The sequence below is a fragment of the Dendrobium catenatum genome, unplaced genomic scaffold (assembly GCF_001605985.2).
Source record: "Dendrobium catenatum unplaced genomic scaffold, ASM160598v2 fragScaff_scaffold_669, whole genome shotgun sequence".
Taxonomy (NCBI): domain Eukaryota; kingdom Viridiplantae; phylum Streptophyta; class Magnoliopsida; order Asparagales; family Orchidaceae; genus Dendrobium; species Dendrobium catenatum.
In genome coordinates, this window is record NW_021319131.1 from 360,012 (window position 1) to 376,073 (window position 16,062).

The 16,062-nt window shown below is 35.6% G+C and overlaps 1 protein-coding gene across 1 annotated transcript in view; it reads left to right on the top strand.

The window, feature by feature from the left end:
- LOC110097708 (uncharacterized ATP-dependent helicase YprA) overlaps positions 1 to 14,974 on the top strand; it is a 47,859-nt gene extending 32,885 nt beyond the window's left edge. The window contains exons 10-25 of the mRNA XM_028695723.1: positions 4,948 to 5,043; positions 5,216 to 5,280; positions 7,289 to 7,396; positions 8,245 to 8,320; positions 8,409 to 8,545; positions 8,761 to 8,920; positions 9,238 to 9,414; positions 9,506 to 9,622; positions 9,879 to 9,966; positions 11,147 to 11,235; positions 12,108 to 12,278; positions 12,366 to 12,478; positions 13,131 to 13,254; positions 14,334 to 14,429; positions 14,499 to 14,561; positions 14,641 to 14,974. Coding sequence (XP_028551556.1) covers positions 4,948 to 5,043; positions 5,216 to 5,280; positions 7,289 to 7,396; positions 8,245 to 8,320; positions 8,409 to 8,545; positions 8,761 to 8,920; positions 9,238 to 9,414; positions 9,506 to 9,622; positions 9,879 to 9,966; positions 11,147 to 11,235; positions 12,108 to 12,278; positions 12,366 to 12,478; positions 13,131 to 13,254; positions 14,334 to 14,429; positions 14,499 to 14,561; positions 14,641 to 14,709 — 1,749 coding nt within the window. The 3' untranslated portion in view covers positions 14,710 to 14,974. The remainder of the gene's footprint in view (positions 1 to 4,947; positions 5,044 to 5,215; positions 5,281 to 7,288; positions 7,397 to 8,244; positions 8,321 to 8,408; positions 8,546 to 8,760; positions 8,921 to 9,237; positions 9,415 to 9,505; positions 9,623 to 9,878; positions 9,967 to 11,146; positions 11,236 to 12,107; positions 12,279 to 12,365; positions 12,479 to 13,130; positions 13,255 to 14,333; positions 14,430 to 14,498; positions 14,562 to 14,640) is intronic.
- The last annotated feature ends 1,088 nt before the right edge of the window (positions 14,975 to 16,062 follow it).

Consider the following 16,062-nt stretch of genomic DNA (forward strand, 5'->3'; position numbering starts at 1 on the left):
AAGCTATGTGAGGTCAGGCATTTGCTTAAATGTTTTGTTCTGAGATTTAAACTCATTTGAATTGTGTCGATTACCATCTCGCTGCTTGAACTATTTGTTTGAGTTCTTCTTAGCCTTGTCCTTCTACTTGAATCTTCTTGGTATAATTCACTTTTTTCACCTTGAATTGTGTCTTTTTAGAATTCACTCTGCAACTTTAATTGCAGCTAGCATGACCAGACATTTTGTCTTTGCAACTCCTCTTGAGCCCACTATATCTATCACCACATGGACTTAAAAATCTTGTCTTCATTTATCATATTCTGAATCTCCAACATCAAAGAACTGAACTCCTTAATACTGTTTAACACTTTTCCAATTTATTTAAGCTAGGTGCATTATGTGCAGCCAATGCCAAATTTCTAAGAAGGAACTGCTTTCACATAGCAAAATATATTTTGCCCACCTCACAGGTAGCAATAAAATATTCTCCATGGAAGGATCATTCCCCATTAAAGTTTTGCATCACCCACAAGATACATGCTTGTGATTGTTACTTTATCAACATCAGCAAAATAAGTAGCAACAAAGTATTGCTCAAAGTCCCTCTGGAAGTTCTCGATTTCCCGTACTTTCATCTATCAACTAAATTATTTTGGTCCAAAATTTTCATCTTCTTTAGGGCCTCACTCTATTTGTGGTTATGTCAATGCCCTCCACATGCCAACAAGTTTCATTTACAAGTCATCACACCTTTGAGTTAGTGATGCCACCTCTTTCTCAACAAATCTATGCAGGATCTCAAGTTGTTGGTGTAAATCCAGCAAGCAATCTTCATGACTTCTTTCCTTATGGGGGGAAGAGCTCCCATCAAAATCTTCGATAGAATTGAATTTTTTTTCCCACCGTCAAGATTTCACAACTCTTATGTTTGATGTCAATTTTCACAGGGCTTAAGGTTCACCAAATTTATTTTCTTTAGTGAAAACCACCTATTAGGCAATTTATGTAACAGCTCAAACTCTTAACTTTCGAGATATTGTCCGCTTTAGCTTAAGGGCCTCATGGTTTTATTCTATTGGTGTAACTTTCCAGGAGATTACCCATCCCAGGATTTCTCTAGGATAAGCACACTTAACTACGGAGTTTCTTTAATGAAATTCCAACAATTACACAAAAAGACGCTTCAATGTTTAAGAGTTTAGCTTTTTTTTACTTAAGAGGTTTTACAATTTCTCCCACTTAAGTAACTGACATTCTCGTTAGTATCTTTATCCCATAATCATCCACCAGTCAGATAGGATTCTAGAGGTGACCACCCTACAAGTTCAAGTGGTGACTCCCACCACGTAGCACTTTGTCCCATACAGGGTTTAAGAGGTGACTCCCATGGCATAGCACTTTGTCTTGTATAACTCTTAGTTCTCATCTTTCGGCTGGTGTATTGCTTTGATACCATTTGTAATAGCCCAACTCTTAACTATTGAAATATTGTTCATTTTGGCCTGAGGGCCTCACTGTTTTTTCCTGTTGGTGTAACTTCCCAAGAGGTCACTCATCTCAGGATTTCTTCGAGATGAGCACGCTTGACTGCGGAGTTCTTAAACGAAATTCTAACTATTACATCAAAATGCGCCTCGATGTTTAAGAGTTTAGCTTCTTTTTATTTAAGGGGTTTCACAATCTATAAATCAATTTAGATTTCAGCTTTCTCCTAATTTACACCCAACATACTGCACATTAAAGCCAAAAGAGAATGCCCAAGCTATACAAGAATTAGTACTCCCACTCATTTATTCATCAATAATTATAATGAAATTCAGCTCATAATACATCTCCATTAAAGTGTTTATAAATCACAAACACACCTGAATAATTTGTAGATTGCACTTAGCATATAAAACCCTGATAATTCACTGTCTTCACACTCCATTGCTGCTAAACGGATCTTCTGCCACTATACCCAATTGCTTTGTTCTTTCTAATTGCAGCAAACCAAAAGCACCTAACCTAGAGTTTTACGCAATTGGTTAGCACTTTGTCGCGCTCTTTGTATGCGCATGTCCTATGGGTGTCCCGTAGGACTCACTGACGTAGGCAACAACCTACCAAGCAATTACTGGCAACTGTTCCCACCAACTGCTCGAAACTTGCGGCCGTAACCTCCTACCACACCCACACAACACCATTTGTGCACATCTGCTGCAACTGCATGCACACCACCTACTTGTTTTCACAACTACACGTATGCTACCTGGGCTTGTCTCTGCAACTACATGCAAGATTGCACACATCTCTGCAATTGGTCGCACACATCCATGCAACTAACTTGATTGGATCAACTACAATTTAATTGTTCCTGCTGATGCACAATCCTTGCACTTGTACCATGCTATTTGTGTTTGCTGTATGTACTTGTGGATTCGGCTCTGCCCGTTAGTTTCACTTGCAACCTGCACAAGTTTTTATAAGTACATACAATTTTCACGCATACATGTATAAATTTACAAGCATACACCATTTGCATGCATCAATCACCACAAGCATGATTCACAGCACTTTGTTTTGTTTCTCAACTGATCAACGGTGGAAGACATTCCCCTATGCCTAAGTTCATAGCCATGAGCTTTGGAGTGTAACCGCCCCCTCCTTCAAGCTAGTTTGACATGCAATAAAAATAAACATTACACATTGACATATTGTATTTTTGATAATTTGATCAATGTAAAATTGATGGCTTGGGTTGATAATGATGATTCACATGTGACGCTTGTAACTTTACTATAAGTTACTATTCAAATGCTTGGGTTTTTTATGTTAACAGCACTGTTCCGCGACCCTTTCTGTTCGCGGGATATAAAGGGTGGGCCGGCCGGTTCAGTTGAACCGTCCGGATGAACCGGTTATTACAGCAGGTCAGCTACTTGCCCTTCTATGGAGGAAATTTTTTCCTCCACCGTTGTCTTGATTTGATTCATCTACCCTTCAAGTCTCTCCTCCAGCACATCCACTTTCTTGGCCTACATCAATCCCCAGATTTTTGAATATTCAAAAATCTGGATTTGGATATAAAAAACAGCACCTTCCTCCATCACCGGCCCAAAAACAGGCACTAAAATTCATCACAAACAGCCCACCAACGGTTCCAAGTCTTTCTATGATACCAATTTGATAGGAAACACTTGGAGATCTCAAGTATTTCCTATAAAACTTCGGAAAACAGCGAGAATTCTCCACAAAAAATTCACACAAAACCACGAAAATAGTAGATAATTTTTATTATTTGATGAAATAGAACAAAAAATAACAAGATACACTTGATCCTTAATTCGAGAGGAGGATCGATCTCTCCTAAACTCTATAGATGCCGCTAGAGCCCAAAGGAAATCTAAACCTAAGAGATCTCAAATTTCAACCAAATTCCTGATGCCCTGATCCTAGGAAAACAAACTATTTAATGCATGCAAATCAAAATGAAATCCCTAAACAGTCCCTACATTCAAATTTCCCTCTTAATTCCCCCAAAATCCTTCCTATTCAGCTCCCTTGGAGCTTGCAGATCGTGCGGCTCTTCCTGGAGGCAGAAGAGTTCCGCCTCAAATTGCATAAGCCGGTCCGACAGGACCGGCTGAACCGGTCCATTGGGCCGGTCTAACAAGGCCACCCATCCTAGGATTTCTCCGGGGTGAGCATGCTTGACTGCGGAGTTTCTTAAATGAAATTCTAACCATTACATCAAAAGGCGTCTCGGTGTTTAAGAGTGTAGCTTCTTTTTACTTAAAGAATTTCACAATCTATAAATCAATTTAGATTTCAGCTTTCTTCTAATTTGCACCCAACATACTGCACATTAAAGCCAAAAGAGAATGCCCAAGCTATACAAGAATAAGTACTCCCAATCATTTATTCATCAATAATTATAATGAAATTTAGCTTATAATACATCCCCAATAAAGTGTCTAAAATTCACAAACACACCTAAATAATTTATAGATTGCACTTAGCATATAAAAACCCTGATAATTCACTGCCTGCGCACTCCATTGCAGCTAAATGGATCTTCTGCCACTATACCCAATTGCTTTGTTCTCTCGAATTGCAGCAAACCGAAAGCACCTAACCTAGAGTTTTATGCAATTGGTTAGCACCTTGTCGCTCTCTTTGTATGCGCATGTCCTATGGGTGTCCCGTAGGACTCACTGAAGTAGGCAACAACCTACCAAGCAATTACCGGCAACTGTTCCCACCAACTGCTCGAAACTTGCTGCCGTAACCTACTACCACAACACACAACACGATTTATGCACATCTCCTGCAACTGCATGCACACCACCTGCTTGTCTTTACAACTACACGTATGCTACCTGGGCTTGTATCTGCAACTACACACATCTCTGCAATTGGCCCACACATCCATGCAACTAACTTGATTGGATCTACTACAATTTAATTGTTCCTGCTGATGCACAATCCTTGCACATGTACCATGCTATTTGTGTTTGCTGTATGTACTTGTGGATTCGGCTCTACACGTTAGTTTCACTTGCAACCTGCAAAAGTCTTGATAAGTACATACAATTTCCACGCATACATGTATAAATTTACAAGCATACACCATTTGCTGCATCAATCACCACAAGCATGATTCACAGCACTTTGTTTTGTTTCTTGACTGATAAACGGTGGAAGACATTCCCCTATGCCTAAGTTCATAGCCACGAGCTTTGCAGTGTAACCGCCCCCTCCTTCAAGCTAGTTTGACATGCAATAAAAATAAACATGACACATTGACATATGGTATTTTTGATAATTTGATCAATGTAAAACTGATGGCTTGGGATGATAATGATGATTCACATGTGACGCTTGTAACTTTACTATAAGTTACTATTCAAATGCTTGGGTTTTTTATGTTTGTGACTTTACTGTTTCAATGTAAAGGTCCTTATAAACTCTTGATCTTGGTAGGAGCTTGCCGGTTTGCGGAGTGTAGAGCTGATTCAGAATGATGGAAGTCCCTCTGGAGCTAAATATTTTATGCTTTGGAATCCACCATTGCCGTTGGTAGGACGGCTCATTATCTATTAATACTCATTAAAGTGGGATACATAGTTTGTCTGCCAGATTATACTACTTTTAGTCTTATGACTATTTTTCATCCGGATGATAAATTTTGAAGTTATTGATTTTTTCATTGAGTGTTGATTAATGCGTTGTCAATTTGAATCCCTATCAGGAAGTTAAGACCAGTAAGAGCACAGGGAAGTTTTGGCATTCCGAGTCTGCTCTTCGGCGCACAAGGTAAAGGTTTCTTCATTGTATATGCTGCAGTTAGTTGTTAATTTAGCAAATTCATTTACGTATTTCCCTGACTGTCAGTTTCTTTTATAACAGAATTAGTTATTATGTTTCTTATGTAGATGTCTTTAGTATAGTTTATGGCTACCTAGTTTGTGTTACTTTAATCGAGTACTTTGTAAGTTATGCTTCAAAAGAAAGTTATTCATGGCATGGATAAATTAATTGTCAAGAGATGTTGCGATTAAAGAACTGACTCATATATATCAAGTTAGTTGAATCAGAACAAAGAATATTCCTCTTGTAATAAAAAATATGATATGAACATACTAAAAAATATAAAAATATCTGATTGCAAATCTTGTAAAATTTCAATTAAACTATGTTAAAAGTTTGATGCAGATGATCAAGGAGTTGCGGTAGACATGGGACAACATCAAGGATTAGCTAAAAAATTAATCTATCTATCTCACACATATCTATAGTTTGTCTTTACAGTAGGTCTCATTAGTTAATTCATGCACAAAATCAAAGAATCGCATCTTCAATTGACTCATAGAGTCCTGAAATACCTTAAAGCAATTCCCTAAAAAAAATTTCTCTACAAAAAACGTGATACTCTACAAATTAAATGTTATACTAATGATTATTATGGAGAATTATAAGTGGATACAGAATCCACTTCATGATACTATATATTCGCAAGAGGAAATCTCATAATATAGAGGATCAAAAGGCATCTGTATATTACAAGATCTAGCGTTGAATCTAAATTTAAAGTAATTTCCCACAGAATTTGTGGATTATCTTTGAAGATTATTACAATTAAGTGGGAAGAGCCATGAAGATGTATCATGATAATAAATTTGCCTTCAGCATTGCTCATAATCCAATACAACATAATCATATCAAGCATGTATAGGAAGATAAATATTTCATAAAATAGAATAAAAATTTGGTTGATTTGCTCCTCCATATGTACAATCAGGAAATCAACTTGGCAATATATTCACCAATGAACTTTACAATCCTATGTTCAGGAATATTGTAAGCTTACTTGGAATGATATATTTATATCCTCTAGTTTGAGAGGAAATGTTAAATATAGTCACCCCCAAGGGACCCACTCCTCCGCCTCCTTTGTGCATCCGACCTAGAGGAGTTATGGGTCTCATTATGCAGCCAATCATAGTATGATATATTGAGCATACGGGCTACAGAACTTAGCCATTGGATCTTCTCTCTCTTAACTATTAAATTGTAATCCATGTACTCATCTCCTTTAACCTAGCCGCCGCCGCACCTTTTTTAGATTATTTTATTTTATTTTGTATAAATTGCATTTGCCTATATATATATATATAATTTTATTAACAATTTTTGATGTCAAAATTGCCAGAAAGTTATATTTTCCACTAACGTTTAATTCATTATCCATGTAGCAATGGCACTGAACATAAAATTTCGTGCAATCAAATTAATAATTAAAAACATAAATGACGATGCTACCCCGTGGTCTATTGCACTGCATGTAGGCACTGCTCTCTTCCCTCCGCTATGAACCTACACGCGATATCCTGATGGTGATGAGAAGTCTAGGTATCCACGGGTGGTTGTGTCTAATCATGTTAAAGCTTGTAGGTATTTTCGTTTGCTGGAAACATTGAAACCGCAGACCACGAATTTGAAATGCTGCACTCTGAAAAGCTAGCAAGCTTTCAAAAATTTCTCTCACAGCAGCAATTTCTCATCAGGGACAAAGTTCTGAGGCAATCAGTAATGTGGCAGCATTAACAGGAAAATGGTTGTCCCAAATTGACTCCATGTTTATGTTTTAGTGATTTAGCTTACTAGTTTTGAGAAATTTGGTGCTTTCCTCCTTTAAAGTGCCATTTCACATTTATAGAACAAGGGCAGGAATCATGAAAACAATTTTCTGTTGTATGACCTTTAGCTTAATTTTCTGCTTAGCCAACCTCTGTTATTTCTAATAATCTGCTTTTACTTACAGCCCAATTCTGGAGACTGCACGTCTTTTTGCAGAAATGGTCCAACATGGTCTTCGATGTATTGCATTCTGTAAGACACGGAAGCTCAGTGAACTAGTTCTTTGTTACACGTGCGTCTTTCAAACTTATAAATGCATTCTAGATTTTCTTCATAATTGCAAGTTTTTTGCAAATTTACTTGCGCAGGCAGTCTGCTTGAGTTTGCTCTTTTTTCTTGTACTTGACCTATAGGATCAGAACTTTTGATGCATACTAGTAATTTTCTTCCAACTTTAATTCATAACTATTGGAATATGTGGAGCAGGTTCATTACTTGAGACAATAATCTTGTGAGTATTAACATATTTTGTTTTTCATTTGCAAAAAGGGTAGCTTGCAGATATAATGGAAAAACTTGCGCAAAAAGATTTGTTCAAAATAGGCTTTACATCTCATGTAATACTCAGCAAGATATAAATATTGAGGATAATTAAGTTGATCCCTAATGGTTAGGACAAGGTTAATGACGTTGATGATGGTGATCCGGACATAGCTATATTTCTTAATTTGGAAAAGTTTGGCATTCTATTAGATATAAACAAATATTATGGTATCCTAAAATAGTACAAACTAAATGATCTATACTTGTGTAATAAGTATTAACTTATTTCTTTTATTCTATTTTTAGTTTATTTTAGGTAGATTGGTTTTATATTGTAAACTTGGTCTACTCAAGTAGTATAAATACATCTTCTATTGTAAGAAAATGTTGTGGAATGAATAGAATTTCTGGTTTCCTCTCTTTCTCTTTATCTTCTATTTCTCTTGGGAGTCTACACCTACTCCAAAGATGCCAAAGCTTCTTGGACCACCAAGAAACATAACACCTTCCTAACTTACCCACCCCTTTTTGCTGGATATCTACCTTCCATTGCTGTTAGATGATTTTTTTGGTCTTTTGTTGACCTTTTTTTTTCAGGCGGGAAATTCTGCAGGAAACTGCATCTAGTCTGGTTAATTCTGTGCGTGTTTATCGTGGCGGCTACACTCCTCAGGTCTTTAGCTGTACTTTTGAACTGAATCCTAATTCATTCTTAATTTATTGATAATATTTTTCTTATTTATGTTCCCACGATAGTGTAGGATAGGAGGAAGATTGAAACTGATTTGTTTGAGGGTAAGCTTCAAGGTGTTGCTGCTACAAATGCACTTGAGCTAGGGATTGATGTAGGGTATATTGATGCTACTTTGCATCTTGGTTTTCCAGGTAGTGTTGCAAGGTATGTATGCCATTCCTATCTTCTGATGCATAGGTGCATTTGTACAGCTATGCATGCATGCGTACATGATGCATAGATTAATGCATGGCACATGCATATGCATATGCATGTTTGTTAGTGCACAGCATTTGTATGCACAGCTATGTGATGGTGTGTGGGCATGAATATTGAAATTCCTGTATGCCTATTCAATTTTAGTTTACTTGAATTTGTAGCTTGTGGCAGCAAGCTGGTAGGTCTGGAAGAAGATCCAGGCCATCCTTGGCGATTTATATTGCATTTGAAGGACCATTGGATCAGTATTTTATGAAATTCCCGGATAAGCTCTTTAGGAGATCTGTTGAATATTGCCAAGTTGACAGTCACAATGAGAAGGTCAGTTGTGTACTGACTTTTTTATATTTAATATTAATCATCAAATTTAACTTAACATTTCAATATTTGTGTAATTAATTGAATTAGGTTGCTCAGCTTATGGCTTGCATTTAGGTTTAAAGCATTTGTTATTTTTAGTCTAGCAGCAACTCTTATAAGGGAATGATAAATGAATTAGGAAATTCAAATTCCAGAAAAATGGAATTAAGGGTTAAATCATGTCCATCGGAAATGTGCCAAAGAGAAAGTGCATTTTTCTTTATTACAATTTTAGTAACTCTGTTCTAATTTATGATATTTACAATGCAAATGCCTAGGTGCTGGAACAGCACATAGCTTGTGCTGCTTTTGAGATTCCAGTTTCTTCTGAATATGATGAGAAATATTTCGGTCCTAGTCTGGAGCGAGCTATACTCTCCCTCAAAAACAAAGGTCATCTGGTTCCTGACCCTGAAGTTTCTGCCTCCAAAATTTGGAATTATGTTGGACCTGAGGTACATCATTATAATCTGCATGAATTTTATTTCTTAGCAAGAATGATAGGATGTGATGTTTTAACTTATATTTATGCTTTGAGCTTGTCAGGATAAGCCTTCAGCTGCAGTTAGTATACGGGCAATAGATGATAATAGATACAAAGTGATTGATAAGTCAAGCAACGAGGTCTTGGAGGAAATTGAGGAAAGCAAAGCTTTCTTTCAGGTTTGGAATATAGAGGGTTCTGCTTTTGCTGAGTATATTTTCAGTAATAAATCTCGTATTATGAATTCAATTATCAGATGTGTGAAAAAAGTTCATTCATAATCTGCTTTTCTCATTTTCTTATTCAACATAATTTTTCATGTGGTTAATTTTGTTTGAACCAGTTCTATATGCTTCTATTCTTTTCTTGTTTTCGTATCTATGCAGCGGCACAAGCTAATAGTTATATTTCTGCTTGCATTGCCATTTTTCTCAGGTTTATGAAGGTGCTGTTTACATGCATCAAGGTTGCACTTACCTAATCAAATCCTTGTTGTTATCAGAAAAGATTGCTTTTCAGAAGCGTAAAATACATAATACAAGCCGGGATTGATTAGATATTCATGTGTTGGAGTGCTGTAGTTTCGGGATGCTGATATAATAAAGCTCTCTTCACATGGCATTTTTTTATTCCAATGATTTTTCGCAAGATATGACATAAATATTTATGGCATTGTTATTGACTATATAATCTTCAACACTCACACACAACACATATAATCATTATTATTATTATTATTAATATAATATAATGATATTTCATACTACATTCCATAATTCTTGATGTAGAAGGAACAACAGAATTATTTATTACAGGCTTCTAGCAGAGAGTGAGCATTTATGGGGAATATGACGCAAGGTATTTGGCTGGAATTCTTGGCCATAAGGAAAAGCCGGTATAGTAAAGCAGAAACCGAGTTTTCGCTAATGAGGACAGTAGAGGAATTCTGCTAAGGATTCTGGAGAAGAAGGAGAAGCCTGAGACGATCGGACTCACTATCTCTTTGGGACATCAAAGATTGGTTTGATATCAGACAAAGCTGCAGTGAAAAGCATAGAGGCATATTGGTGATATGGGGAGATAAAGAAGCCTTGTAACGTTTAAGGTATGGAGATGGGGGAAATCGCGCCGAAATGGGAGGAGGGGAAAGGAGTATTATTCCATAAATTTGACTGAATAGGGAGGAAACGATTAAAAATCTGAAAATAACTCAGCTTAAAGGGAGAATGTAATTGCTTTGAATTGATTAGATTAAGGATCATATGGCTAGAATTAATGGGGAAAGATTTAATGGGAGAGAGGGAATTGGGGACAGCTTTAGTTATTGCCTTCTTTGAGAAATACCCAACTTAAAGAAGGAAATCCAACATAATTTATCTGTTAATTTTGAATTAGATTGAGGGTTTCCTAAATAAAGATCTATTAAGAAATATTAATTTAAAATTTGGATATGGGATTGCAAGAAATATTCCGAGAATTAGTATTAATTGCAAAAAGGAAGCGATAAAGGAGAGGAGTTAATGAGGCATTAAAGTTCCTAAATAATACAATTAAATTAGTTAAAGATTTCCATGCCCATTAATTCAATTTAAATAGGTTTAATTATAGAAGTTTCTAAAAGTAGGATTTAAATTAGAGCACTATCATTTCAAATCAAATGTTTGAATTTGACATTAAGATAGTACCTAAAAATGAAAAAATAGATTACGGAGTCTTCATGACAAGGGGTTGGGAGGGACAACAGGAGGGGCCGGCGGCTTTGTGGCTTGGCGTGAGTGGTGTAGAAGCTAAGGTGGTTTGGTGAAGTATAAGATTGAAGATGATGACTAGGAAAACAAGAAGGAACAATGAAACAGAAGCACAAGAAATAAAAGAATAAAACGCGAGCTGACTTTCGAAGGCTAAGGGTGTGCGGTTTGCCCTTACACAGGACTTCAAGCCCAGCCGACTCTCTGCGGCTGGTAGAGAACTATGAATCCTACCCCCCCCCCCCCCCCCTCCATAGAATTCATTAAAGTCCCGACAAAGAAACAGTGTACATAAATTTTATTATAATTCTATCATACCTAATACAAGAGAAGAGGAGCCTCTATATGTAGGCCTAAAAAAAAACTAAAAGACAAATTTTCCCATTGGGCTTACATAAGACAAGACTCTTAAATAAAAAGGTAAAAAAGGAAAATTGCAAATTTAAATCAAAAGACAATTAATAAACTAAAATAAAACGGAGTGATCTTGACCGTTGATTTTCGTCTCTTCCATTGAGTAACGTCCACCGTCGGATGTCCGCATCAATTCTATTTACATATTTAATACCTAAAATTTTAATATTACATGTATACCACCCATAGTGCATTTTCATATCAAATATGAGTAGTATAAATAAAATATATGAGTAATAGGAAGGAAATATGAGTGACATGTTTGATATTAAATAATATAGGGTGATACTGATATGTATGTAATATTAAAATTTTGGGTGTTAGATATGTAAATAGGATGGTATAAAGTGATATGTATGTAAATTTCCTTTTTTTTCATACGATTTTTAAGTCCTTGCTCGTGAAATTTACTCATTAGTGATAAATTGAACTTACAAGTCATATTGTTAATACTTATATACTTTAATTGACATTTCTTTTGTTATATATTTTTGTTGCTTAGGCATATCTCCCACCCATGACTACTGAATTTGCATCTAGAAGGACAAGTGCCCAAGTGAATGCTTGCACTGTGACAACAAATTGGTTTGGTTTTTATCGGATCTGGAGAACAAGTAATCAGATATTTGATAAAGTTGAACTTTCTCTTCCTTCATACTCGTACAATAGTCAGGTTAGTTATTGGATACCATTTTTTTGAGAATTATCACTTTTTTGCCTGATGTACTGTGGTTGATAGTGTTGTGGTTAGCTGGAATAGGCAGCTTGGATTAGAGTTCCTCAATCAATAAAAGTGGCTGTGCAGAAAAACAGTCTGGTATTCCGAGCTGGCCTGCATGCTGCTTCCCATGCTCTTCTCAACGTTGTTCCTCTGTAAGTTTCCAGTATTAGTTTGATTCTTTAGTCATTTTCAGTACCCCATTTCCGGAAATTGCTGTGGCGTCAGTCAGATGACCTTCTCGTTGATCTGTTCTTGAAAAATAATTCTCTTTTGGAAAATTATGAAACCCACCCAATTCTTCAAAATTGGTTGTTGCCCATCTATAGGCCATCTCATTTATCCTTTTTTTTTTGGAAAAAGTTGGGTGAGGATGGGTCTCAAATATGCAATTAATTAATTGAAATTTGCATTGCACTTATCTTGAAGTAAACTTAATGGATTTAGAACCCTATTGGATATAGATATCCTGTTTTTTTCTTCTCTTTTTTAATTTCAAATTCCCACAACAAACTTAACTGCAAAGTTGTTTTTTACTTCACTTATTGCTTGGTTGTAACTTCCATAGGCGTTGCAGCTCTAATTTTCTTTTGTTAACTTTACCACTACCTATATTTCCCGTCTTTTTTTCCCCCGTCATTTTGGAGTTATTGTTTGCTAGATTTTTTTTTCTTACTTCATATGGAAAAACAATTAAGGCCTTCCTTATCACTGTTATCAAAATGAGTTAACTTCTTCGGTTTAATTTCTTCAGTTCCATAGGTTGAATATTCGGTGATAAGGTGACACTAGTTTTATTTGATGCAGTTATATGATGTGCAATACTTCTGACCTAGGGACAGAGTGTGCAAATCCTCATGAAACCCGTGATATTCCTGAAAGATTATTGCTGTATGATCAACATTCTGGTGGTATTGGTCTTTCTTTACAGGTACTGTGCATGCCTTCTTTCCGATTGTTTAGTTCTCCTATGCCTTGACACAGTTCAATATTGTGTGTCTATATATTCATTTACCGAGTACTGTTTTTTAGACATCCTGCGGATAGAATCTGAAAATTTTTATGAGTGTCATCTTGGACAAAAATTAATTACTACTGAGTACAAACCTATTGGGAAAAAAAAAAATAGAAATTGAGGTTAACAGGTAAAAATATGAGGTTTAATGATGCCAAGATGTTCTGTAGATATTTCAACTTCAGGTTTTATATAAACAGAGGACAGCCCGGGAATGATGGTCAGGAAAGAAAAAAATAGTTTTCTGTTTGGACCAGTCCAACCGGTCTGATGGGACCAGCTTACACGAGCAGAGGCGGGTTTTTCCGACTCCTGTACGCGCTGAACGCACGTCCGGTCGTGCGTGAGCTATTTTGGAAGGATTTTTGAGGGAATTAGAAGGGAAATTTGAAATTAGGGACTGTTTAGAGATTTCCATTTGAATTGTATGCTTTAAATAGTTGGTTTTTTTAGGGTTAGGGCATCTGGAATTTGGCTGAAATTTGATATTTCTTAGATTTAGGTATTCCTTTGGGCTCTAGCAGCGTCTAGAGATTTGGGAGAGAGAGATCATCCTCTCGAATAGAGGATCAATTGTATCTTGGTACTTTCCATTTCCCTTTAATCAAATAATACAAATTATCTACTGTATCATGGTTTTGTGTGGATATTTGTGGAGATTTTCCGCTGTTTTCCGAAGATTTATGAGAAATATTTGAGATCTACAAGTGTTTTCTATCATTTTCATGGTGACTTGATTAATAGAGTTCATTGTGACAACATAACTTCGAAATAGATTTGAACCCACTAGAAACGACGGTATGCACACACTCACAGGAGGTGATATTGAGTTTTCCTCTCAGAATAAAAAATATATATTTTGATTCGTGCCAAGTTTAAGAAGAGCAGAAAGTTTGAATGATTAGTTCCACAAAATATTTTTTATTTACTATCATCACATGAAAGTTGAATGCAATTTATGATGGATGTTTTTTTTTTGGGAGTTCTCTATATAGATCCAGCGACTCTTCCGGGAGCTCCTAATTGCAGCCTTGGAGCTTGTCTCAACCTGCAGTTGCTTGCACAGTGCTGGCTGTCCTAACTGTGTGCAGGTGAGCTAATTCTTTTCTTCCATCCTTTAATAATAAGTCTACAAGCTAAATGGAGGTTTGTACTATCAGGTATTAACATGTAGCGAATACAATGAAGTTCTTGACAAGAAAGCTGCCATGATAATTCTTGATGTAAGTCTCCCATCTTTTTTTCTATTTGTCTCAAAGTCATCCATTGGATGGATGATTCCCGTGAGTTTCCCATTTGCAGGGTGTGATCGAAGCAGAAAATTCTCAATTTAGTAGCAGAGAGTCTTCTGGAAATCCCTCCATCGATTAGCACCAAGTAAATCTTCCTATTGAGGTGTGTTGCCTAATTTTTCCTCGAACTATGCTACAAGTACTTTTCATTGTCTCTGCAATATGTATCTTTGGAGTAGGAAAATTTAGAATGGGTAGCTCTAATTGTTTAGGCTTCTAATTTTGTGACATACAGAGGCTTCTATTGCATGTTATGTGATGTATCATATAAATGCAATTATAACAAAGAAATATTCATTCATTTTATTTATAAATGGTAAGGTTAAAGCTTTTTTTTTTCTTTATCAGAGCATTATCTTCTCTCTTTTGCTTAAACTTGAGAGATGGAGGTGGATGGAGTTGAGTTCATTGAGAGCTTTTGAGTAACATTAGATGAATGAGGATCATGTTTTGATAATAGGATAATTTGCTGCATTTAGATGAGAATTTGACTCTTAATATGTCACAATGGAGAAAAAGAAGTCACGTAGTCAACCTCATATAGTGGGATAAAATCTTCTTGTTATTGTTGTATCATCAAATAAATTATTATTGAAATGTGATATGACTCAAATGTTAGGAAAATATATTTTGTTCAAATGTTAGAAGTTAAAATGACTAATGGCATATCAGATACCTAACCTAATGAAATATCATCTCTTAATTCAATCCAATTTATTATTTTATCAAAGACTTTGAAACATTTTGATCAGTTAGCCATTTGATCAAGGGATGCATGTCTAGTAAGGTCACCAACAATGCAAAATTAATAATTATGATAAAAATGATAATAAGACTATAATGGTGAAAGTGTTGCTCCCTTAATTTGGATAATATGTTGCTATCTTAATTTTTCATGCCAAATAATCAACTATACCTCATAAACTATGAAAGTAAGCCCCCCCAATTTCAAATTGAGGTAATAAGACATACCCCCAAGTTAAAGTTCACATAAAAAAAAGAAATGAAAATTTTCAAAATATTCATGTATAATCAATTTAATCTCAAAATATTATTTTGCTCTGATTTAATCTATCAACTATAAAATTGATTCAAAATTATGTCTCATTGTAATTGTATTACAAATCGATCTCAATTTGATACCTCAAATTTATAAAATTGATCTCAATTTGATCCCAAAAGAATCATTTTGAATTAATTTAATAAAGCTAATGCACTAAGTTGGATTAAATTAGAGCAACATTATACCATGAAATTAAAATGGTCATACAAGAATAGTCTGATGGCTAGTTTTAAATTTAACCCCAACAAAAGAAAAATTCAATCTTCATATACCACATCAATCCATCATCAACTAAAATTACTCTAACATTCTATCAATTATGAATGGAGAAATTGGCAATACTCGCCATCTTTTCTTGAGACATTTTGG